The following is a 27,569-nucleotide window of genomic DNA, read 5'->3' on the forward strand; positions in this document are numbered from 1 at the left end:
GTCTCTGACCATCTCCTGTATTAACTTTTTTTAAAATAAGTTTCAGCCTAGTGTATTTTTAAGTTTCGGTTTCGGCACAAAAAAAACATTCGCTGTACCCCTAATCAAATTACTTGGTAGTGTAAGTGTAGTATCGTGCACTGCATTCAGGGCGTTGTTTATTTTATGACACACAGTGCGTTTTGAATGCAGTGTGGAAAATGCACACGAACTGTTGGTTTCCCGCACTGTGTTCGGTGTGAACGAGCCCTAAATCAATTGGAAGTAATGGTCCTTTCTTACCTCCTCCAGTCCGTGTGGTAGAAGTGATTGGCGAAGCCCACAACACTGAAGGGATAATTGAGGTTACTCTGTATAACGCGCCGTCCACTTCCATTGGACAGAATACATTCTAGTTTCTTGGTTCCTGGGGAAAAAATAAAAAAATAAATCGCCATGAACAAAACACAGCATACTAGGTATTCCCTAATGGTAACCCTGAGTAATGGCTGACTGCACTTAGCATAATTAACATCCATCGATCACACTACTTGTGTACCCACTTGTTTAAAATACTGCTTCGGTTATGAAAAAAAGGAGTATAAAAAAAAAGTAAAAAAAGGAGCCCCCTTTCACATGTAGGGTCCAATTTGTCGGGTCGACCTGATTGGATCCCCCATTCCCCCCCCTATGGATTGGCGGGTGTAAACTAACTTGTGTCCGTTTACACCCATCTACCCCCAATCCAATCCGTCAAAAAGAAAATAACCTTACAAATTTATTTATTTATTTTTTTTTTATCTGTAGGGAGATTGGAGGGCAGTCGAATGTAAACGGACAATGAAGTCTGTTTACACCCGACTGCCCAGAGAAACGCCGGCTCTGTTTGATTCTGACACAGACCGGTCATCCAAACAGATCCCCTGCTGATCTATGCGGAGTCTGCCCCGTGCAAAAGGAGCCTAAAGCCAGCCATGGATGAAGCGACTTTCTTTCCTGCAACCATAGGTTGTAGTAAAGAAAATTGCTTTATTCCCCCAATCAACACAATCCGTGTTGATGGGGAATCCCTCCCATGAAGCTATTGTGTTCTCTGGGCAGGGGGAGCAATCCCATTCGGGAGAACACAGTGATTATTGCTAGCGGCTATAACTGCTAGAAAAAAAAAATCGCATGAAAAATCAGACAGGCTGGTTGTACCCAAGTTTATCGATCAACTTGGGTATAATCAGGCTGCCCATACATAATACAGTAACATACAGTCTTGGTCACAACAAGCTATGACTCATGGGGGGTTGATTTACTAAAACTGGAGAGTGTAATATCTGCTCCAGCTCTGCATAGAAACCAATCAGCTTTCAGGTTCTTTTTTTTTTTGGTCCAAGCTTAATTGAACAAGTTAGAAGCCGATTGGCTACCATGCAGAGCTGCACCAGATTTTGCACTCTGCGGTTTTAGTAAAACCCCCATGGGGTCCGATGTAGATCTAAAATGTGTTGCCAGATCAGTTTTATATCTAGCCAATCAAGTCTTGGAAAAAAAAAAAAGGGGGTTGTAAGTCTGCCGGATTCTGCTTACTTGCATTTGCAGGGTTATCCCTCTTCATTTTTAGGAATGGCTACAACAGATTCTGTCTAACCCTAAATCAGCAGCCAAGGAAATGGGAAGTTTAAAAAAAAAAAAAAAAGTGTTGGGAAGACGAGAACATTATATGAATAAAAGTACCTGCATCGGCCCAACATATTTGTTTGGAGAAGGGATCAAATGTCAGCCCATTGGGTAAGCCAAGATTATCATTGACCAGAATCCTCCTGTTTGAGCCGTCTACGTAAGAGGTTTCGATCTTTGGAGCCTCTCTGTTCCAGTCTGTCCAGTACAGGTTCCTGCAGGGGAGAGACAGAGAGAGCAATAAACATCGGTGTTCTGTTTCAATCCACCTCTTCCTCAGTCCACAAATAATAAAGAGTTATAAAAAATAAAATAAAAAAAGTGTTTGAAAGATTATATATCTCATATAATAGATAGAGATATCTCTAAATCAATATTTATCTACATATAACATATAACATGCACCTTCATTTTAGGAGGGAAGTTTTAAGGAAAAAAAAAACCTTACATTTTAAATAATGAACTTTGAAGCAAAATAAGGGTCATTGCCCATCATTGCAGCTTGATGAATGCCCATATGCAGCCCCACCTTAGATTACTGCTGCCTCAGAGGAGACAGGGATGGGACGGAACAAGTGCCATCAGATTACATACAGAGCAAATCTGTTTACTCAGCAGCCTCTTTAATACAAAGTTCTATGATAGACAAATGCCGGCCCAGGAGAAGGGGCTTCCTATTACAGAGGCTGCTGAGTAAACAGGATATTCTCGCTGTATGTAATCTGACGTCTCTTGTCCTGTCCCCCCTGTTCCCTCCTAGGCAGCCCAAATTGCAGTATCGGCGTATAACACGCACACACTATTTGCACCCGATTTTCAGGGTGAAAACTTGAGTGCTATACGCCAATAAATACAGTATCTAAATCAATATATATATATATATATATAGAGAGAGAGAGAGAGAGAGAGAGAGAGAGAGAGAGAGAGAGAGAGAGAGAGAGAGAGAGAGAGAGAGAGAGAGAGAGAGAGAGAGAGAGAGAGAGAGAGAGAGAGAGAGAAGAGAGAGAGAGAGAGATATATGTGTGTGTATATATATATACACACACACACACACACACGAGAGAGAGATTTAGATATCGCTCTCTCTCTCTATATATATAATATATATATATATATATATAGAGAGAGAGATGGAGAGAAAGGGGGAGATAGAGAGAGAGAGAGGGGGAGAGGGGGAGATAGAGAGAGGGGGAGATAGAGAGAGGGGGAGAGGGAGAGAGAGAGAGGGGGGGAGAGAGAGAGAGAGGTGTGTGTGTGTGTGTGTGTATGTGTATATACACACACACAAGAGAGAGAGATTTAGATATCTCTCTCTATATAGAGAAAAAAAAATATATATATATATAAATAAAAGAGAGATTATATTTATATAGATTGCTTTAGATATATATATATAAAAAAATATAAGAGATATCTAAATCAATATATATATATATATATATATATATAGATATATATAGAGAGAGATCGTTATCTCTCTTTTTTTATATAGATATGAAAACAAATGGTGAATTAAAAGGCGCAGTCCACATTTTGCAAAAAATAATTCATCCAAATAAAAACAATAAATTAATTAATTGTTCGCATTCGGGCCTGCACTGCAGCCACACAGCACAGGTTCCTGCAATGGTTTATCTCCAGGTCTGTATGGGAGGCGGTGGACCTTCTGGGGCTGAAGGAGGTAAACAATGCTCTACAAAATGTGGTGACATCACGTGGTGGCGCCGGTGTGTGCTCTGGGATTTCCCCGGCCATAGTGGCGGAAGGGACTTGCAGTCTTCAAATTGAGAGATTCCCGCAGGAAGAAACACCCTGCAATTCAGGTAAGTGGATAAGGGGGCAGTTTGGGGGATGTTAGGGTAGGTGGCCATATTTCACGTTACACCATAAATTACTAATCCAAAAGGAGCCGAAACGTGCTAATCTGCTTATCCAACAATCACGTTTTAGCAAAAGGTCCAGTGGTTACACATGGCCAATCACCTTATCTAATAGTCAATGTGGCAAAAGTACCATTAACTTTGGCAAACTAAGTCTTTCTGGCTTGAATAAATGAACTTTACATAATGGCCAGTGTACCTCCATTGAATGGCCAGTGCTACTTACCCTCGTACAGCGTCCACAGTGATGGCACGAGGATTCACCAAGTTCGTGTCAAACAGGGTTTTCCTGAATGTTCCGTCCAGCCGCGCGCTCTCAATTTTATCAGTGCCGCTGTCAGTCCAGAACATCGTTTTCCGCAGATAATCGATGGCCAGGCCTTCCGGACTCATCAGATCTAAGATCAAGAAAAAAAATAATAAATTGTGGAAATATAACACACAGAGTGTACGCCTCAGCTGCCGCCCCCATAAATCTCTCACTAAAAATGAGATATACTGAACCTATGACATTAGGAGATATTTCCCGAAAGACAGGCACCGCTGTCTACGGCGCATGCACTGAGCGCGCCACGGTCAACGGCGACATGCCGCGAGCGGCGGCTCCCGTGCGCATTCGCGGGAGTGACGTCATTGCGGCTTCGCCGAATGACAGAGGTGGAGCAGCGAGACCCACCGAGAAGATGGATGCTCCGGACTACAGGGGACAGCGGTGACTTGGCTGGCTCCTGTTTCAGGTAAGTGACACATAATGGACTACTATGCGATGAGATGCGATGCGATGCATAGTAGTCCATTATGCTTTACCTTTGCAGGGAATGAAAGAGGAAGTAAACCCATCCGGGTTTACTTCCTCTTTAATCTGGCTGTAAACGTCCACAGGAACGGCGCCCTGTGCTGTAGGAATAATCATTTTCCCAACTTTGAACGAGGAATGCACAGCTGTGTAATGCCGCGTACGCACGATCGGACTTTCCCGCAGACTTGGTCCGGCGGACAATTCGATCGTGTGTGGGCTCTAGTGGACTTTTCTTCCCAAAAAGTCAGATGGACCTAGAAATAAAACATGTTTCAAATCTATCTGACACACTAAAAATTGGGACAACAGTCTGTATGCTGGTCCGACGCAAGGGAAGCTATTGGCTACCAGCTATTGAAGTTCCTTGTTTAGTCCCGTCTTACGTCATCACGTTCAAAACTAACGGACTTAGTCCGGTCGTGTGTGGCCAAGTCCATTTCGTTCAGGAATACCATCGGACCTAGTCTGTCAACAAGTCCGGAAGTCCGGTCGTACTTGGCATAAGACTTTCAAGTTGTCAAACGTTAGCTCCAAGGTCTCCCCTAATGATCAGGAGCCAATCCGTGTCATTCCAGATCATGTGATGGACTTTACAGTCAATTTTATTGATCACATACAGGCTAGTGGTTCATTCACAAAATAAACATTAGCTGCAGATGTGTCTGCTGCCTGAAGGTGGCAGTGCGCCTCTAATACCACAACAGACACAATTACAGAAATCAAAAGAATTTAAATATAAAGTCACAGCTTACAATAAAAAAAAAGCCAATTAGTATTAATAAAATCATCCCCATCTGGGGCACAGTGAGGGATTGACATTAGGCTCAGGTAAGTATTTAGGGGGACTGGGAAGGAGATGATCATAGTTTTTTTAAATTTTTTTTTTTTACCTTAAGACCCCTTTCACACCGAGGGCGTTTTTGAGGCGCTATAGCGTTAGAAATAGCACGCTCCTTTGTACCCAGTGTGAAAGCCCCAGAACGTTGCGCTGGCAGGACGTCAGGAAAAGTCCTGCCAGCAGCTTCTTTGGAGCGGTGAAAGAGCGGTGTGTTTACCGCCCCTCCACCGCTGCATTGAAATCAATGGGGCAGCGCTGTATTACTACTGGCAAAGCGCCGCCATTGCGGGTGGTTTTAACCCTTTCTCAGCCGCTAGCGAAAGGGGTAAAAGCGCCCTGCTAGCGGCCGAAATGCGCTGCAATCCGATGGTAAAACGCCACAAAAATAGCGGCGTTTTACCCGCCGACGCTATAGGCTCGGTGGTGTGAAAGGGGTCTAAAGTGAATGTAAACCCACTCTTATTCTTTCTAAACTACTGCAATATTGGTTATCTAGAAGGATATACACACCTCCTGCATTTATACTTTTTTTGTCAAATGTCTCCCCTCTGTCTGCTCTGAGACCCGAAAAACTGCAGATTCTGTGGGTGGGTCTGTTTTCCAGGGCTCAGTGGGTGGAGTCGTGATGTCAGTAGACCTCCCCGCCCAACTCTACACTCCCTTGTCACCATGCATTTTCTCCTGTGTATGTCTTACACTGAACTTCTGCTATGATCTCCAACATCCAGTGAAAACCCAGAAAAGTCCCCACATGACTCTAGCATGCCAAATCATGCTGAGGTGTGGAACAGCCAATCCTGGCAGAGCATCAGAAGAAAGGAGTGGGGGAGGGAATTAAAAAAGAATGCATGTCTCTTAGGCTAGTGCACGAGATATGTAAATCACCTGTCACTCACAGCATGGGGGAGGGTGTGACAGTTTGTCTCTGTTTGGAAAGATTTATCTCACTGAACAATAAAAGAGGATTGCTCAGAGCTGGATTAACTCTTTGTGGCAAGACGGGTTCAAATGATAAGGAAATCTTATACTCTACATTATGACATCAAACAAAAAAAGAATTTCAGGTTTACATCCACTTTATTGCAGAGAATTCCCTAAGGTAAAAAAAAAAAAAAAAACCTTTAGCTTTCACAACCACTTTAAACCAGTTCAACAATTTAAAAAAAAAAAACAGATATCAGAGGGCGGCAGACGAGCCTCCTGAATGCCTGCTAGCCACTGCTATAACACCCTCTGATAAGTGATCCACTGCCTATTGCTTTTCAGAGGGCAGCAAGCATTGCTGCCAGTATGAAAGAGCCCTAAGACCCTAATCTGACTTGGATGTCCTTTAAAAATAATGGATTTGTTGTTGGTCCAATTACTAGAAAACACCCACACGCAATTTTAGCACCACATCCCAGAATGAAATAATCAAATAAAAGGTAGGGGAAAAAAAAGTTGTTATTTTGACGGTGCTTACATAAACTCAATAAGTAGATATTTTCAAATTAAATTATTATTTATTGAAAGATACAGTATTAAACCAACACATTAAAAATCGTGAGGTCGTTTACAAAGCAGTTTTGTAGCGATTGGGGTCCTGGAAACCAATAGCGGAGACATTCAATGCACACTATCCCGACATGTTTCGCCAGTAGCTTCCTCAGGGGATGTGCAAGCTATTGCAGAGTAAAGGAAAAAAAAAAAAAAAAAGATAGTGTGCATTGAATGTCTCCGCTATTGGTTTCCAGGACCCCAATCGCTACAAAACTGCTTTGTAAACTACCTCACGATTTTTAATGTGTTGGTTTAATACTGTATCTTTCAATAAATAATAATTTAATTTGAAAATATCTACTTATTGAGTTTATGTAAGCACCGTCAAAATCCCACTTTTTTCCCCTACCTTTGATTATTTCCTTAAAAATAATATTTAGGGAGAATTTGTTATCAGATTATTGTCACAGTAAACAATGCATGCAGATGCTGTAAATTTGGTCTGGGCATCTAGACATCATAAAGGGGCAGCCATATGGTCTCATTCCATTACATAAGTGCAGACACAATAAAAATCTTACAATTTATTACATGTCTATGGGATATCTTAATACAATCGGCTGTATTTACCTACAATATTTGTAGCATTGTTCGGCTATGGGCCATAGTTTGTGTTGCTGATCGGAAAAAAAAAAAAAAACGTAAAACAAAAAAAAGTTACCTGTGCTAATAAGGACTTCTGGTTCCGCCCCGGGCTCCAGGCCTGCTCGACTGATTGTACGTCCAGAGACGTCGGTCCAGTACACTTTCTTCTCTTGGCAGTCATAATCAATGCCCACTACTATGGATCCCTGCAAGACACACATGGGGGCCATCAAACCTCTGCCATTGAAAACTTGATATTTAAAAATCCCTTCCCTATCCCCCAGCAAGTGCATTCCTATACTTTGCCCCGTCCTCACTCCTACCAGATCCCTGTGTGAATCACTGACCCAGAACAAGCATGCATCAAAGTCACATCAGAACCTCCTTTTAAAGTGGTTGTAAACCCTTACAAACCACTTTGACCTACAGGTAAGCCTAGATTAAGGCTTACCTGTAGGTCCAAGAAATATCTCCTAAACCTACACGGTTTAGGAGATATTACCAAAAAGACAGGCACCGCTGTCTACGGCACATGCGCCTTAGACAGTGGTGCACAGGCGCACTGGGGCAGGCCGCAGATTGCGGCGATATGCCACGAGTGTTGGCTCCCATGTGCGGGAGTGACCTCACCGCTGCTCCAGCGAATCAGCGCCGGAGCAGCGAGACCCGGAAGTCACTCCGGGATCCATGGCAGTGGCAGACACGAAGACGGAGGACCGCTTTGAGGGCTTCATTCTCAGGCAAGTTATTCCTAATGAGCTAGTATGCTATGCATACTAGCTCATTATGCCTTTGCCCCCCCCCCCCCCCACCACCACTTTAAAGTGCATCTAAAGCCTCTATTTGTCCCCGAGACCATTGTCACTGGGAGAAAAATATATATATTTTAGGATTGTCAATAGAACAGCGGATGAAAATAAACCCTTCCACGGCGATGGCCATTCTGGTGAACATTGTCGGAGATTGGACTTCCCTCACTTCGGAGAGATTTCCTCTCTCTGTTGCATCTAGGGGGTCAAGAAATGAAGGAAATCTCCCAAATGGGGCAAAGACGGCAACAAACCTTTCCTTACACTAAGAAGAGCTAAAGGAAATATGTTTTGGCTAAATCGGACAAAGCCCCCGCCCGGGCTATGCATTATGGCTATACAGCCATTGTCACTGGTGCAAGTGGCAGTACTGAAGACTTTGCACGACTATAGCAGTGGTGGGAGATATGGACATCCTATATGGATGGCCCCTGTAACATTCCCCCCAAAAAACTACCATCCATTTTTCAACTGAATGAAATCCATGAACCAGACCGAGGACGATGAGATCATATACACTATATTGTCACAAGTATTGTGACACCTGCCTTTACACGCAACATGGCATCCCAGTCTTAGTCCATAGGGTTCGATATTGAGTTGGCCCACCCTTTGCAGCTAAAATAGCTTCAGCTCTTCTGGGAAGGCCGTCCACAAGGTTTAGGAGCGTGTCTATGGGAATGTTTGACCATTCTTCCAGAAGCGCATTTTTGAGGTCATGAGAAGACCTGACTCACAGTCTGCACTCTAATTCATCCCAAAGGTGTTCTATTGGGTTGAGGTCAGGACTCTTTGCAGGCCAGTCAAGTTCCTCCACCCCAAACTCGCTCACCCATGTCTTTATGATAGAACACCTTTGGGGTGAATTAGAGCGGTGACTGCAAGCCAAGCTCCTCACGTCCAACATCAGTACCTGACCTCACAAATGCCCTTCTGGAAGAATGGTCAAGCATTTCCATAGACACACTCCTAAACCTTGTGGACGGCCTTCCCAGAAGAGTTGAAGCTGTTATAGCTGCAAAGGGCGGGCCAACTCAATAATGAACCCTACGGGCTAAGACTGGGATGCCATTAAAGTTCATGTAAAGGCAGGTGTCCCAATACTTTTGACAATATAGTGTCTCTCAGATTGCCTATATCCCAGCCCAGTGATGGCGAACCTTGGCACCCCAGATGTTTTGGAACTACATTTCCCATGATGCTCATCTATACCACAGAGCACAGGAGCATCATGGGAAACGTAGTTCCAAAACATCTGGGGTGCCAAGGTTTGCCATCACTGTCCTAGCCGAAAGCTGAACTCCATGCAGATATAAAGTACACAAATTATTGCAGCTCTGTCTTTATTAATAAGACATTTCATTTTATTTTATTTTTTAGTGTACCTGAATGTGGCTCAGTATCAGCCTCAAGTCCCTGTATAGCTCAGGCTGGCGACGTTGCCCAATCAGGGAGCCAATAGCTGTGCTCCAGTGTTCATGTACCAACAAAGGAGGGGTGAGAGCAGAATGGTACAGAGATGAACTCATTAGTCTTCTGCTTCTCTTTTACTGTCCAGTCACAGGCTGGAGGAAGGGGCAATGCCTATAGGTGTTCCCTAACTGCAGCAGAAGAAAACCTGATCCCCTGCCATGCCAAACATGACTATGCTGTTTGGCAGAGCTGTGTAAGCCTTATGTGTAATTAACGGTTTGCATAGAGTTCATCTAGAAGCCTCATTCACACTGAGGCCTGAGCGGGACTCCGAGCGGGCTGTGTGTTTATGCAGTTTGAACCTCCAGTTATTGTGTGCGGGCAGCCTATGGGGATGCAGCAGCTGTACGGACACAGCCAATCGTCCCAAGCTGGCAGGCATGTGAGTGTGAATGAGAAGCCCTAAACGCAGATCATGTAAATGTCTTTAGAAATGCACACGGACAAACAAAAAAAATTAGTTCATTTTAATTTCTTTCGTTTTTTTTTTTTTTTTTTCGCTTTTTTCGGAAATTCGGAAATCTGAAAAAAAAAAGGAAAAAAAGAATGGAAATAAGTAAAATTCTAAATAATAACTAATGATTAAATTATAGGTATTGGAATTTTCGGTTTGTGAACGTAACGAATAAAAATTTATCTGAAGTTACGAATCATCCGAAATAACGAATGCCGCATCTAAACAAATGGAATGGAACAAATTAATAATAAAAAGGTTTTATTATTATTGTTATTTATTATTATTAGATCGTTATGTTCCATTTGTTTACATACGGCATTCGTTATTTCAGATCATTTGTAACTTTGAATAAATTCGTACTCGTTACATTAACGACCAAATTTGAAAGGAAATTCCAATACCTATAATTTAATAGTTAGATGTTATATCAAATTTTACAGATTTTCTTTCAGATTTTCGTAATTTCGGAAATTGAAAAATTTGGAAATTTCAGAATTAATGTATTTGTCAAAAAAAAACTAATTCGGAACTAAACGGATTGCACACGTCTAGACATCTTAAAAGCGTACATGCATTGTAAAACAAAGCGGACTGATGTTTTTTTTTTTTTTTAGCAAATTGACGTCCGGGAAGTGGTTCCAGTTATCCTGTCATATGACATCCTTCAGGATAACACTCCGCCGCACGCCCGTAGGGGCCGCGCATCGCGGTGATTGGTGGAGCGGTGTGTCAGTCTGAGGCTCTTTGCCATGTGATCAGCCATGTCCAATCATGGCTGATCACGATGTAAACAGGAAGAGCCGTTGATTGGCTTGTGCTCGTCTGACAGACGCAAGTAGAGGTGAGCCGACTGGCGGCTCTCCTGACGGGGGGTTTGTGCTGATTATTTATCAGCGCTAACCCCCCCCCAGATGCCCACACTAGACCACCAGGGAAGCCACCTGGACTACCAGGGAAGTGGACAACATGTGGATGGCAAAGTAGGTACCCCATGGCCATCCACATGTGCAAGTGATGCCCAATCTGTGCCAGTCAGTGCACTGTCTGGCACCATCATGTAGCAAAATAAAAACAGTGATGCTCAGCAATGCCACCCATCATTGTCCAGCAGTGCCCAGCTATCAGTGCCCATCCATGCCACCTATCGGTGCCACCCATAAGTACCCATCAGTGCCACCTATGAGTGCCCATCAGTGTTACATACCAGTGCCACCTATCAATGGTCATCATCAGTACCACCTCATCAGTGCCCGTCATTGAAGAAGAAAACGTACTTATTTACAAAAATTTTTTAACAGAAACAAAGAAAAAACGTTTTTTTCCAAAATTTATGTTCTTTTTTTTATTTGTTGCGCAAAAAATAAATCGCAGAGGTGATCAAATACTACCAAAAGAAAACTCTATTTGTGGGAACCAAATGATAAAAAAAATTCATTTGGGTACAGTGTAGCATGACCGCGCAATTGTCATTCAAATTGTGACAGCGCTGAAAGCTTAAAATTGGCGTGGGCAGGAAGGCATCCAAGTGCCTGGTATTAAAGTGGTTAAATGCCCTTACCCATACCCTGACCTAACCTTCCCCTCCACAGATATATATAGAGCTTCATCGGCCGGGCCACGGTTCTGCTGTAGATCGCGCACTGCGAGTATTTACTGTGCTGGTTGCGCCTGCGTGTTACAACCCATAGACTTCTGTGGGACCTTCTCCGATCATGTCCGACCTCAGGACACAGCCCCATAGAAGTCTATAGAGCTGTAACACGCAGTCATTCCCAGGACAGCAAAGCCATCGGATTGGGGTAACTACACATCGATGGAGTGGGTCAGCTTATGTCAGGGGAAGGGAGAAAAAAAAAAAAAAAAAAAGGATAAAAGGTATTTTATATTAAAGTGCACTGATCCTTTAACAAAAACGTATGCCTGGTATGAGAACAGTCCGGATACGGGTGTCGTGCTTTTCCCGATTCATTTTGGCCAAGTTCCTACTTTAATTAGTACTTGAAAACATCCTTCCCCAACATTCTACAAGCGATTCTAATCAGGAAAGCATGGCTCATAGCATATGGAAGTGGAAAGAAAACCCAGAACCAGGGGCTGTAGGTACTTCCCCAAGGCTTTCGCTGACTAACAATGGCGAGGATTCTCTGGGAGGGCCGGGGGGGCGGTTGGGATCTGGAACAAATCTCGCACAGCTGGACGCCATAGACCTCCGCCTCCTCCAGCAGACTTGGCTGGGGCACATTACAACCTACACATGTGTCGGATCTGCTTTCTTGTGGGAATCAGTGTTTTCTGTGACCGCTAACACGGCCGTAACGTTCATTGTAATTATTTCTGAGACGCAGATCCCATTTCCTGCTCTGGTGGAAGCAACATTGCTGGGCTGCGGGAAAAAGATTTACCCAGTGCGACAGAGAACACCGTCATGCGCTGGGCTTTTATGGACGGCTTACAAAATGGTTTTCAAGACTTCAAATGGCAATATAAAAACTTTTTTTTTTTTTTTTTTTAACCACTTCAATACAGGGCACTTAAACACCTTCCTGCCCAGACCAATTTTGAGCTTTCAGCGCTGTCGCACTTTGAATGACAATTGCGCGGTCATGCTACACTGTACCCAAATTAAATTTTTATCATTTTTTTCCCACAAATAGAGCTTTATTTTGGTGGTATTTGATCACCTCTACGGTTTTTATTTTTTGCGCTACAAATAAAAAAATACCGAAAATTTTGAAAAAAAAAATGTTTTTTTTGTTTCAGTTTCAAAACTTTGTAAATAAGTATGTTTTCTCCTTCACTGATGGGCACTGATGGGGCTACACTGATGGGCACTGATAAGGTGGCACTGATGGGCACCAATGAAGTGGCACTGATGGGCGACACGGATGGGCGACACGGATGGGCGACACGGATGGGCGACACGGATGGGCGACACGGACGGACACTGATAGGTGGCACAAATTGGCACTGATAGCTGGCACGGATGGGCGGCACGGATGGGCATGGATAGGCGGCACAGGTGGGCATGGATAGGCGGCACAGGTGGGCATGGATAGGCGGCACAGGTGGGCATGGATAGGCGGCACAGGTGGGCATGGATAGGCGGCACAGGTGGGCATGGATAGGCGGCACAGGTGGGCACTCATAGGCGGCACAGGTGGGCACTCATAGGCGGCACAGGTGGGCACTCATAGGCGGCACAGGTGGGCACTCATAGGCGGCATCGGTGTTATAGTAATGGATGCCAATCAGTGCCAAACAATAATGCATGCCAATCAGTGATGCCCATTGTGGCCACTGATTGGCATCCATCATGGGCACTGATTGGCACCCATTGTGCTGACTGGCACCCTGGTGGTCTAGGGAGGATTATGGATTTTTATTACCTTTTCCCTGGTGGTCTAGTGGTGTCCCTGGTGGTCCAGTGTGGGCATCCTCGGGGGGGCTGTGCTGATAATCGATCAGCACAGACCCCCCCTGTCAGAGGAGCAGCCGATCGGCTCTCCTCTACTCGCGTCTGACAGACGCGAGTGAGGGAAAGCCGATCACCGGCTCTTCCCATTTACACTGTGATCAGCCGTGATTGGACACGGCTGATCACATGGTAAAGAGTCTCCGTCGGAGACTCTTTACCGAGATCGTAGTTGCCGGGTGTCAGACTGACACCCCGCAACAACGATCGCCGCGATGCGCGCCCCCGGGGGCGCGCAGCGGCTTATTATCCTAATCACGTCATATGACGTCCGGTTAGGATAATGAAACCACTTTGCCGCCGTCAATTTGTAATAGGGCGGGCGGCAAGTGGTTAAAGTACAGCGCCTTGAAAAAGTATTCACACCCCTTGAAATTTTCTACATTTTTCATGTTGCAACCAAAAACGTAAATGTAATTTATTGGGGTTTTATGTGATAGACCAGGGGTAGGGAACCTATGGCTCTCGAGCCAGATGTGGCTCTTTTGATGGCTGCATCTGGCTCTCACCTCTCAATTCGCGGATTGCGCGGTGTGCCGATCTGCGGATTGAGCCCATAGGAAAGGCCGCAGCTTCTGGCCTAGCTCCGGAGCTGCGGCCATCTTGGTACACCTTGCGGCGGCCTAGGTGAGTGGCGCACTGACGTCATCATCACCCGCCTCAATGGCTCGTGGATCTGCCTGCCTGTGTAGTGGTAAGCAAGCAAACAATCGTAGGGGAGATGTGGATATGACGTGGATATTACAGTTATAATTCTAATTGGTCTATTAATCGATTAAAAAAACAATAAAATAAAAAAATTAGTTTTTAACATTGTATGGCTCTCATGGAATTACATTTTAAAATATGTGGCGTTCATGGCTCTCTCAGCCAAAAGTCGTGCACTCCACAAATCTGGCCTTTATGGAAGAGTGGCAAGAAGAAAGACATTGTTGAAAGAAAGCCATAAGAAGTCCTGTTTGCAGTTTGCGAGAAGCCATGTGGGGAACCCAGCAAAACTGTGGTGGAAGGTGCTCTGGTCAGATGAGACCAAAATTGAACTTTTTGGCCTAAAAGCAAAAAACGCTATGTGTGGCAGAAAACTAACACTGCCCATCACCCTGAACACACCATCCCCACCGTGAAACATGGTGGTGGCAGCCTCATATTGTAGGAATGCTTTTTTTCAGCAGGAACAGGGAAATTGGTCAGAGTTTATGGGAAGATGGATGAAGCCAAATACAGGGAAATCTTAGAAGAAAACCTGTTAAGAGTCTTGAGGTAGAGCTTTCTCGCAGGGACAGAGAGGGTAAAAAAGGGGGAGGGGTATGCCTGTATATCAAGAATAATGTAAACGTGAATGTGAGAGATGACGGAACCTCCCATCACAATTTGGATTAGCAGCAAGGATGGAAAGTGTCATCATAATGGGGGACATAGACTGGGCAGAAGGAACCGCGCATTCATCTAAGGCTCGCTAGTTCCTAAATGTCTTGCAGGACAATTTCATGGGTCAGATGGTAGACGCACCAACTAGAAACAAAGTTACTAGACCTACTGATTACCAACAATACAGACCTGATCATGGATGTGGAAATAAGGGGCAATTTAGGAAACCACGATCACAGGTCAATTAGCTTCAGCATAAATCACACAAAATAGACAAGACACTGAATTTCAAAAGAGCCTAAACTACGAGCCTTGCTAAAAGATATAAATTGGGACAGAATCTTAGGAACAAACACAGAGTAGAGATGGTTTTGCTTTAAGAACATATTAAATAAGGGCATGAGCCAGTGCATCCCATTGGGAAATAAATTTAAAAGAGTGAACAAAAATCCTGGATAGCTTAACTCCAATGAAAATATGCATATAAAAGCAAAGGAGAAGGCCTTCAAAAAATACAAGGCTGAGGAATCATCATCAGCATTCAGATGTTACAGAGAACGCAAGAAGAAATGTAAGGGTGCAATTAGGGCGGCTAAGCTAGAACACAAAAGACACAGAGGAGAGCAAAAAAAAATCCCAAGAAATTCTTTAAGTATGCAAACAGTAAAAAAGGGAAGATGGACCATATTGGCCCCATAAAGAATGAGGAAGGAAATATAGTTACAAAGGATGGGAGGATGGGGAAGGTATTGAATTTATTCTTTTCCTCAGTCTTCACAAAGGAATTGGGGGGGGGGCTTCAGTAACCAAAACTGCAGTGTTTATCCTCATGACACATCACGGGAAGCACCCTCATGGCTAACAGAGGACAGAATTAGAGATAGAGTTGGAAAACTTAACATTTATAAGTCACCAGGACCAGATGGCTTGCAACCGAGGGTCCTTAGGGAACTTAGTCAAGTAATTGCCAGACCATTGTTCCTAATTTTTACTGACAGTCTACTAATGGGAATGGTACAGTCAGGGCTGGGCTTAGCCCTTCTCAAAGCTGGCCACCCAGCTGTCGGCTAATTGCCAGCTCCTATCTCTCCACAGTGACTCTCCTGTTGATGATATCCTGCTCGTCAGTCCTGCCTACTTAAGCCAACCAGTCCAGATGATCTCTGCCATCACCTTGGTCACATCTCTAGAGACGCTCTCCTGTGTTCCTGTTAAAGACTTGCTTGGCTGACATTCCTTCTGGCTCCAAATCCTGCTTGCTGTTCTACTATGCTCATCTCTGGCTCCCTGACGTTTTGGCTTGTCGGACTATCTGTTCCGGGTTCCTGAACTCTGGCTATGTTTTTACTAAGTTTACCTTTTTATTATTATTATTAATAAACAAGTGTGATTTAACTGTACTTTTTTCTCTGTTTGATTTATGGTTTCTGACAGGTACCAGCTGATTGGAGAAAACCCAATGTAGCACCAATATTTAAAAAGGGCCAAAATACATCCCTGGGAATTACAGACCAGTTAGCTTAACATCAATAGTATGCAAGCTCCTGGAGGGGATGATAAGGGACTATATACAAGATTTTAGTAAAGAAAGCGGCATCATCAGCAGTAATCAGCATGGATTCATGAAGAATTTTTCTCGTCAAACCAATCTATTAACCTTCTATGAGGAGGTGAGTTGCCATCTAGATAAAGGAAGGCCCGTAGACGTGGTGTATCTGGATTTTGCAAAAGCATTTGACACAGTTCCCCATAAACGTTTACTGTACAAAGTAAGGTCCACTTGCATGGACCATAGGGTGAGTACATGGGTTGAAAACTGGCTACAAGGGCGAGTTCAGAGGGTGGTGATAAATGGGGAGTACTCGGAATGGACAGGGGTGGGTAGTGGGGTCCCCCAGGGTTCTGTGCTGGGACCAATTCTATTTTATTTGTTTATAAACGACCTGGAGGATGGGGATGGGGTAAACAGTTCAATCTCTGTATTTGTGGAGGCTACTAAGCCAAGCAGGGCAATAACTTCTCTGCAGGATGTGGAAACCTTGCAAGAATATCTGAACAAATTAATGGGGTGGGCAACTACAAGGCAAATGAGGTTTAATGTGGAAAAATTTAAAATAATGCATTTGGGTGGCAAAAATATGACTGCAATCTATACACTGGGGGGAGAGCCTCTGGGGGAATCTAAGATGGAAAAGGACCTGGAGGTCCTAGTAGATGATAGGTTCAGCAATGGCATGCAATGCCAAGCTACTGCTAACAAAGCAAACAGAATATTGGCATTAAAAAGGGATCAACTCCAGAGATAAAACGATTCTCCCGCTCTACAAGACTCTGGTCCGGCTGCACCTGGAGTATGCTGTCCAGTTCTGGGCACCAGTCCTCAGGAAGGATGTACTGGAAATGGAGTGACTACAAAGAAGGGCAACAAAGCTAATGAAGGGTCTGGAGGATATTAGTTGTGAGGAAAGGTTGTGAGCACTGAACTTATTCTCTCTGGAGAAGAGACGCTTGAGAGGGGATATGATTTCAATACACAAATACCGGACTGGTGACCCCACAATAGGGATAAAACTTTTCAGCGGAAGTTTAATAAGACATGTGGCCATTCTTTAAAATGAGAAGAAATTAGATTTAACCTTAAACTACATAGAGGGTTCTTTACTGTAAGAGCGGCAAGGATGTGGAATACCCTTCCACAGGAGGTGGTCTCAGCGGGGGGGCATCGATAGTTTCAAAAAACTATTAGATAAGCACCTGAATGACTGCAACATACAGGGATATACAATGTAATACTGACATATAATCGCACACATAGGTTGGACTTGTGTCTTTTTTCAACCTCACCTACTATGTAACTATCCCCTCTTAGACTGTTGTTCTTAGAAGAGATGTCCCCAGAGAAAGGTTTTCCCCTCTATTCCTGTTCTGGTGACAACATATATTTTTGGATTTTCTCATCATATTTCTTCCCAGTGACAATAGACGCCAGGACAAAAAGAGAGGGTGAGTCTCATTAGCAGGAACATACACCAATCAGCCACAACATTATGAACACTGAAAGGTAAAGTAATTACCATTGATTATCTCGTGACAATGGCATCTGAAAGTGGGTGGGTTATATTAAGCAGCAAATGAACATGTTATTCCTGAAGTTGATGTGTTGCAAGCAACCAAGTTTAACAAGGGCCAAACTGTAATGGCTAGAAGACTGGGTCAGAGCATCTCTAAAACCTGCAGCTTTTGTGGGGTTTTTCCGGACTGCAGTTGTCTGGACCAACCAAAAGTGGTGCAAGGACAGAAAACCAGGCAACCAGCAAACAGGGTCATGGGGTGGACAAGGCCCAAAAGCACCTACAATGGGCACGACAGCATCAGAACTGCAACACGGAGCCATGGAAGAAGATGGCCTGGTCTGATTAATCACATTTTCTTTTACATCATGTCGGTGGTCAGGTGCGTGTGCGTCACTCACCTGGGGAAGAAGGCAAGCTGCCAGAGACTTGGAGGATCTGCTACTGACAGCTTGGTGCCATCACCTGGGGAAGAAGGCAAGCTGGTGGAGGCTTAGGGGATCCGCTACTGACAGCCTGGTGCCATCACCTGGGGAAGAAGGCAAGCTGCCGGAGACTTGGAGGATCTGCTACTGACAGCTTGGTGCCATCACCTGGGGAAGAAGGCAAGCTGCCGGAGACTTGGAGGATCTGCTACTGACAGCTTGGTGCCATCACCTGGGGAAGAAGGCAAGCTGCCGGAGACTTGGAGGATCTGCTACTGACAGCTTGGTGCCATCACCTGGGGAAGAAGGCAAGCTGGTGGAGGCTTAAGGGAACTGCTACAGACAGCTTGGTCCACAGCATACCTTCAGAAGTCTAGGTGTGTCCATATTTTGTTGGGTCAGGGCTGTTTGGGCAGCAAAAGAGGGACCTACTCAATATTAGGTGGATGGTTATAATGTTATGGCTGATCGGTATATGTTCCATCAGAACGTACGACAGCGTGAATTTAGTTTTTACTCCAAAACAATAATAAAGCCAAAGTCACATCACATTTGCCTAAATTCCACCACTTTGATTAAAATATTGTGATGACGATTGAGCCGCCCATTAAGTGTAATCCTGTATACAGCACGGAGGGGACTTGAAATGCGAAATCTCTGGGATATGAAAGATACTTTACATGTAGTGCCAGGAGCGTCCTCGCTTTGTCCTTGCGGAACTTCACGCCATCCAGTGGTAGGTATCCGATCTGCTGGCCCTGTGCATACAGGAGATACGTGCCAGATGTGGGAGGAGTCACATCAGGGCGTGGCGTTGGTCGCACAGTCGGAGGAGCTACACTTGGTAAGCCTGCAACATATGAAAGCAGATGATCAGAAAAACGGTGCCGAAACCCCAACAGCTGGCATCTTAAAGCTGAACTCCAGCACAATCAAATGTCTATAGACCGGAATCATGGTGTACTTTGTGTATTTCTTCCAGACCTGTGCAGTAATCCCTCTGTGCAGGAGCCTCCTGTAATAAAGACTACTCTCTCCTTGTGGCGGGGGAGGGGCCTGGTCTCTTCCCTCTGCAGGCAGCCTGTAGTGGGTGTGACCTGCTGGGCCCCTCCCAAAGCTTCCGCTGATGACGTCACTGCTAATTTTACAAGGTAATACCTGAGTTTTCAAGGGCACATGGAGTGTTTGTTTTCTTTTGCCCAGAGTTGGTTCTAAACCTCAGACATGAAATATGAGCAAAGCATATCCCTCTATAGTGTGTACTTGACTCAATCCAGAACACCAAGTGTCATTTTTGTCTGCTGCTTCATTTCTCTGCTATCAGCATGAATCAATTATGACAAGTTTTCCTGACACCAAGCGACAAATGGTGACAAGGGAGGGAACTCCAGCTGATTGACAGCTTCAGCTCTGTTCCTGTGTGCTGTGTGAGGGGGGTGGTATGCCCCTATCCTCCAATCAGCATTCCTCTCTGAGCGCTGCAGAGAGTAATTTCACCACTTTTTTTTTTTGTTTCAGAACACTCACACAAGCTGTAAATTCAGCACTTTGAATGGACGTAGAGAAGAGAAGACTGCAGATAGACAGGTACAACTTATGTAGGAGGATTTGTTTCATCTCTGTGTGTCACCCGAGACCAGTCACTTCCCTGGGTATATGTCGGGGGTTTATTCCCACTTTAAGCCTGGCACACACCTATTGTAGGGTTGCCACCTCATCCCTTTAAAAAATGAACACATATGAATTACACGGGTTCTGCGGCTGATTAAGGTATTAAACTCCCTTTGTGCTCTTACCTGTGTAATTCATGTGTGTTCAGGTTTAACCACTTGCTTACAGGGCACTTAAACACCTTCCTGCCCAGACCAATTTTCAGCTTTCGGTGCTCTCACACTTTGAATGACAATTACTCAGTCATGCAACACTGTACCCAAATGAATTTTTTGTCCTTTTTTTCCCACAAATAGAGCTTTCTTTTGGTGGTATTTGATCACCTCTGGGGTTTTTATTTTTTGCGCTATAAATGAAAAAAGACCGAAAATTTTGAAAAAAAACGCATATTTCTTTGTTTCTGTGACAGAATTATGCAAATTATTAATTTTTCTTCATAAATTTTGGTCACAATTTATACTGCTACATGTCTTTGGTAAAAATAACCCAAATTAGTGGATATTATTTGGTCTTTGTGAAAGTTAGAGAGTCTACAAGCTGTGGTGCGAATCGCACAAAATTGATCACATCTGATGTACTGGTGGCCTATCTCGCTTCTTGTGACCCGAACAAGTCAGGAAAGTACAAATACCCCCCAAATGACCCCTTTTTGGAAAGTAGACATTCCAAGTTATTTAGTAAGAGGTATAGTGAGCTTTTTGATGTTGTCATTTTTTTCCCACAATTCTTTGCAAAATTAAGATTTTTCATTTTTTTTTTTTTTCTCCACAAAATTGTCATTGTAATAGGTTATTTCTCTCACGTGGCATGTGTATACCACAAATGACACCCCCCAAAAAATTCTGCTACTCCTCCTGAGTATTACAATACCACATGTGTGGGACTTTTTCACAGCCTGGCCACATAGAGAGGCCCAACATGCAGGTAGCGCCATCATGTGTTCTAGGAACATAAGTTACACATCTAACTTGTTGACTATTTATTACACTTTTGAAGCACCAGGACAATGACACGTGACACTGATGACAGATGGCACTGATACGTGGCAATGATGACAGGTGGCACTGATGACAGATGGCACTAATATGTGGCACTGATGACAGATGGCACTAATATGTGGCACTGATGACGCGTGGCACTTATACGTGGCACTGATGACACGTGGCACTAATACGTGGCACTGATGACACGTGGCACTAATATGTGCCACCGATGACAGATGGCACTAATACATGCCACCGATGACGCGTGACACTGATGACAGATGGCACTGATAAGTGGCATTGATGACACGTGACACTGACAACAGATGGCACGTGACACTGACAGGTGGCACTGATGACAAATGGCACTGATACGTGGCACTGATGACAGATGGCACTATGTGGCACTGATGACACGTGGCACTGACGGCAGGTGGCACTGACGGCAGGTGGCACTGACGGCAGGTGGCACTGACGGCAGGTGGCACTGGGGGCAGGTGGCACTGACGGCAGGTGGCACTGGGGTGGATGGCACTGGGGGCAGGTAGCACTGGGGTGGATGGCACTGGGGGCAGGTAGCACTGGGGTGGATGGCACTGGGGGCAGGTAGCACTGGGGTGGATGGCACTGGGGGCAGGTAGCACTGGGGTGGATGGCACTGGGGGCAGGTAGCACTGGGGTGGATGGCACTGGGGGCAGGTAGCACTGGGGTGGATGGCACTGGGGGCAGGTAGCACTGGGGTGGATGGCACTGGGGCAGATAGCACTGCTGGGGGCGGATGGCACTGCTGGGGGCGGATGGCACTGCTGGGGGCGGATGGCACTTTTTATTTCATTTTTTTTTTTTTTTTTTTTTCCGGAATCAGAACGGCTGCCGCTGCAGCCGTTCATCTCTCCCCTCTCGCACTGTCTGTGCGAGGAAGGAGAGCGGCGCTGCGAGATGATCTCATATGTTTACATATGAGATCATCTCCCATTGGACACGCCGATCACGCTGTAAACGGCCGCTGTGATTGGCCGTTTACAGCGATCTGTGTTTGCCTGTCCCCGGGGGACACGGCGAACACAGAACTTCCGCGATGCGCGCCCGCGGCGGCGCGCATTGCGGAAGTAAACATCAGGCCGTCCAGGGACGACCGCCCAAACGAACGCGCCTGCTCTACGGCCGTAAATCGGCTATAGGGCGGGCGCGAGGAGGTTAAAGGGATGAGGCGGCAACCCTAACCGGTAGGATGTGGTAGGATGAATGCAGTACCGAAAAGGCACATTGAACGGTTTGCTTTTTTTTTTTTTTTTTTTTTTAAACTTTATTGAAATGTCACGCTGTGATATTATACTCATATATTTTACGTCAGGCTGGGTGGGGCCTCTGATCACATATTTAGGCGATTAACGCGTTCGGTACTTACATGCCGGCGTCATCCCTGGCTGCGTCCTGGACCCCTCAAGCTCTCTCCCGTCTTTATCCACACACCAGCAATAACCGCTATTGCCGTGACACTGCAGAGGGCTGAATTCCCCATAGGCATCGCACTGCGGTATATAATGCTCGGCAGAGGGGCTGCCGCCATAATGATCAACAAGGCTCTGCTTCCACCTCTCACACATAGTCTGCGGCCTCTGGGTGGGTTCTGCAAATACAAGAGAGACAAGGTATCCTTCGTTATAATAATATACTAAAAATGGACATTTAAAAAACACTGTGTTGACTAAAGCCCCCCCCCCCACATTATTTATTTATTTTATATATTATATATATATATATATATATATATATATATATATATATATATATACATACACACATACATATATATACACACATACATATATATACACACATACATATACACATACACACACACACCTTCAGCACAGCTTGGAAAATACATTACAGCAAATCAGTAAACTTCAGACCAGGATCCAGTGAAAGCTACAAAGGTATCTTTTGTGTAACAATATAAGGCCCCTTTCACATTGGGGAGGGGGTAAAGCGCCCCTATTTTTAGCGGCGCTTTACCGTCGTATTTGCGGGGGTATTTTAACCCCCGCTAGCGGCCGAAAAAGGGTTAAAACCACCCGCGGTATAGCCGCGCTGCCCTATTGATTTCAATGGGTAGGAGCGGCGGAGGAGGGCTTTTATTTTTTTACCATCCTGCCAGCGCACCGCTCCAGTGGGAAAGCCCTCGGGGCTTTCACACTGGAGTGAATGGAGCGGCTCTTTCGGGGCTCTATGCAGGAGCTATTTTTAGCACTGTAGCGCCTGCAAAGCACCCCAGTGTGAAAGGGGTCTAAATGGTCAGTGGGAGTAGAAAATGTTCTGCCACTGACAACACCCCATCATTTGTGTCAATGAGAGGAATAGTGACCCATTGTTGGTGTCAATGAGAGGAATAGTGCCCCATCATTGGTGCCAGTGGGAGGAATAGTGCCCCATCATTGGTGCCAGTGGGAGGAATAGTGCCCCATCATTGGTGCCAGTGGGAGGAATAGTGCCCCATCATTGGTGCCAGTGGGAGGAATAGCGCCCCATCATTGGTGCCAGTGGGAGGAATAGCGCCCCATCATTGGTGCCAGTGGGAGGAATAGCGCCCCATCATTGGTGCCAGTGGGAGGAATAGTGCCCCATCATTGGTGCCAGTGGGAGGAATAGCGCCCCATCATTGGTGCCAGTGGGAGGAATAGCGCCCCATCATTGGTGCCAGTGGGAGGAATAGCGCCCCATCATTGGTGCCAGTGGGAGGAATAGCGCCCCATCATTGGTGCCAGTGGGAGGAATAGCGCCCCATCATTGGTGCCAGTGGGAGGAATAGCGCCCCATCATTGGTGCCAGTGGGAGGAATAGCGCCCCATCATTGGTGTCAGTGGGAGGAATAGCACCCCATCACTGGTGTCAGTGGGAGGAATAGCACCCCATCACTGGTGTCAGTGGGAGGAATAGCACCCCATCACTGGTGTCAGTGGGAGGAATAGCACCCCATCACTGGTGTCAGTGGGAGGAATAGCACCCCATCACTGGTGTCAGTGGGAGGACTAGCACCCCATCACTGGTGTCAGTGGGAGGACTAGCACCCCATCACTGGTGTCAGTGGGAGGACTAGCACCCCATCACTGGTGTCAGTGGGAGGACTAGCACCCCATCACTGGTGTCAGTGGGAGGAATAGCACCCCATCACTGGTGTCAGTGGGAGGAATAGCGCCCCATCATTGGTGTCACTGGGAGGAATAGCGCCCCATCATTGGTGTCAGTGGGAGGAATAGCACCCCATCATTGGTGTCAGTGGGAGGAATAGCACCCCATCATTGTGTCACTGGGAGGAATAGCACCCCATCATTGTGTCACTGGGAGGAATAGCACCCCATCATTGTGTCACTGGGAGGAATAACACCCCATCATTGTGTCACTGGGAGGAATAGCACCCCATCATTGTGTCACTGGGAGGAATAGCACCCCATCATTGTGTCACTGGGAGGAATAGCACCCCATCACTGGTGTCAGTGGGAGGAATAGCACCCCATCACTGGTGTCAGTGGGAGGAATAGCACCCCATCACTGGTGTCAGTGGGAGGAATAGCACCCCATCACTGGTGTCAGTGGGAGGAATAGCACCCCATCACTGGTGTCAGTGGGAGGAATAGCACCCCATCATTGGTGTCAGTGGGGAGGAATAGCGCCCCATCATTGGTGTCAGTGGGGAGGAATAGCGCCCCATCATTGGTGTCACTGGGAGGAATAGCGCCCCATCATTGGTGTCACTGGGAGGAATAGTGCCCCATCATTGGTGTCAGTAGGATTTGTGTGAGAATAGGAGTTGGGTGGGGCTGTGGGGGTCTGGGGTCAAGTACTCTGATGTGAAAGGGGGTGCCTCAAAACTTTGCATATTCTGAAAGGCTGCTGTGATCAGAAAAAAAAGTCTGAGAAGCACTGACCTAGACATACTGTATATGTGCCCTCTGGCCACCATACTGTAAGAACAGGACGGACTTTTTGATTGGTGCATACCTGGAATGCCACACTGTGGCCTTCCGCTGCCAGGTGGCCTCCTTGTTCCTTCAATCTCATTGCCATTCCTGTCCACACACCAGCAGTGGCCTGTACTGCCATGGCACTGCAGCGGGACGTAGTTACCCTCTTCGTCACACTCCGGTATAAAAGCTCCGATGAGCGGGGGACGAGGACCTCTGGGCTGAGCAGCGTGTCTCTTCTCCAAGCAGGGTGTGCTGGGCCGTGGTTCGTCTGCGCAATAAATAAATGACCGCACAACACACGTTAGAGAAGAAAAGAACAAGAAATAGCAATAGAGCCAAACATACGTCAAATAAGAGGAATAGTCACCGATGGAAGATTTTTTTTAAAATCCTGACAAAACTTTGCAGCAACTTTGCCCCTCCCCTATGCAGGACATTAGGCAGCGACAACGTAGGTGCCACCCTGATATATGACGAGGAGTGGGCCGGCTTTTCAACTGCGCAGGCGTTAACTGAACGTATGCACTGCACCAGGGCCGTCTTTAATATTGATTGGACCATGGGCAAAAACAATTTTTTCAAGCATGCCCCTTCACCTCCCCAGTGGGCAGCATTTAGTATAGGTGATGGTGGATATGACCTCAGGGGGGCATGATATACATATGAATACCTCCTCTATTTACATATGAATCCTGCCGGTCTGCCTCTATTTATATATGAATGCCGTCACTATTTACATGTCAATGATGGTATTTACATATAAGCAAAGGGTCTGCATCTGTACACAACAATAGGGCAGAGCTGGGCAGCACTAGTAACAGAACTTCACACTGAAATATCAGGGCACAGCACTGGACTAAAACCTCAAGGAACAAGGGAATTTAAACTGGGATAGTTGGCAAGTATGAGGCAGCTGCTTTGGGCCCCACATCAATGATAGGGCCCAGGGCAGATGCCCCCTTTGCCCTGCCTTAAAAACGGCCCTGCACTGCGCAGGCGCTGTTGCCGCTTCTCGTCTTTCCAGCGCAAAACGCACCCACTGTGCAGGGCACCACCTTAGTATTTGGAAAGCAGCGGGGCGGCCTTTTCAACAGTGCATGCATCACCCCAACAGCTGCACTGAGAAGGTGCCACTATGCTGCCGCTTCAGCTATTGGCATATGCGTGGTAGCATTGGATAGCCACCAGTCCAGTGCGACTGTTGGGTCATTGCCTGTGCATTTGAAAAGCCAGCCCCCCCCCCCCACGCACCATACATTGGGCTGATGCAATATTTATGCTAAACTGCTGGGTGGCCGGGGATGACCGCTTGCAGGGGACGGACCTCTCACAGACTATCCCCAGCAAACAGGGGAGAAAAATATCCATCAACTTAATTAAATCTGCAGATTGAAAAAAAATATATATTAAAAACGACTTTTGAAATGACAACAACATGCTAAAGCTTTTAGTGGCTGGATTTACGCAAATGTAATAACCGGCAGCTTATTATTTGTGGCTTGTGGCCAACGCTTTGTGTTCAAAGCCCAAACGCAGAACAACAGATGGAATAACATGGGGTTAGTTTGTCAGAAAATCTCATGTCTGAGCATACATACATGGCTGCCTGAAAAGCTTGAATTAAAGCCTCTTTTTTAATTTGAAGCACATGCTGTGAGTGATGTTACATTTCCAGATAATCGTATCCTCATGGGGGCTGCATGTCAGCCCTTTCCGTTACCTGGGGCCTGCGTGCACTGGAAGCCATCACCGGTGAAGCCGGGGTTACACCGGCAGGAGAAGGATCCTGGGACGTTGGCGCACGTAGCATCTGGGTGACATCTGCGCTCGGCACATTCATCAACGTCTGTGGGAGAGAGAAGTCATGGAATTACAATTGTGCATCACACACAGCTGCCGGTTACATGACCTCAGCCGGTTATGTGAAATCCAGCCGTAAACGTTGCAGTGTTTAAACTAAATGGGTCGTGGAAAATGTCAGCGACCGGCCGTTGTTGAGATTATTCCACCGATGACATTATCCAGGTGTCCTCTGAAGATGCTTCAAGGAAGGCCTGGGCAATTCTCATACAGAGAACCGTGCAGAGGCATGGGTTATGTGGAGGTCGGATCACAATATTCCCAACGCACAAGTTCCTAAAGATGGCTGGGAGCTTTGGTGGAACAAAATGGCTCCCAGTACGTTCCTCCCACCTCCAAATGCGAAGGAATATCACCAGCACACCAAGGATATCTCAAACGGGCCCAAAGATTTATTAGGTGGTCACAAGTTTCTAAAGATGGCTGTTGAGTATTGATGGGTGCTGCAGTGACCCCAGGCTGGGAACCATGGACACTCAATGTGAAGAAATGTCACCAGCACACCAAGGATTCCTCAAACGGTTCCAAAGCTTTATTATGTGGTCATAGGATACATACAAAGCCCACGACCATCTTCTATATCACGACCACACAGCCTCTGACATCTCCTGTACCATGTCCGCACAGCCCATGACCACCTCCTATACCACCTATACCATGTCCGCACAGCCCATGACCACCTCCTATACCACCTATACCATGTCCGCATAGCCCATGACCACC

The 27,569-nt window shown here is 45.8% G+C and overlaps 1 protein-coding gene across 1 annotated transcript in view; it reads right to left on the bottom strand.

Moving 5' to 3' along the window:
* The window catches only part of NID2 (nidogen 2), a gene marked incomplete at its 5' end in the record, with an annotated part of 95,929 nt that overhangs the window by 6,956 nt on the left and 61,404 nt on the right, over positions 1-27,569 (bottom strand). The window contains 8 exon segments of the mRNA XM_077466799.1: positions 283-406; positions 1,705-1,862; positions 3,754-3,925; positions 7,365-7,494; positions 19,044-19,213; positions 22,427-22,648; positions 25,021-25,254; positions 26,707-26,832. Of these exon segments, the coding sequence (XP_077322925.1) occupies positions 283-406; positions 1,705-1,862; positions 3,754-3,925; positions 7,365-7,494; positions 19,044-19,213; positions 22,427-22,648; positions 25,021-25,254; positions 26,707-26,832 (1,336 nt within the window).

This window comes from Lithobates pipiens, unplaced genomic scaffold, assembly GCF_037356315.1.
Source record: "Lithobates pipiens isolate NorthernLeopardFrog02 unplaced genomic scaffold, aLitPip1_a1.2 Scaffold_37, whole genome shotgun sequence".
NCBI classification, from domain to species: domain Eukaryota; kingdom Metazoa; phylum Chordata; class Amphibia; order Anura; family Ranidae; genus Lithobates; species Lithobates pipiens.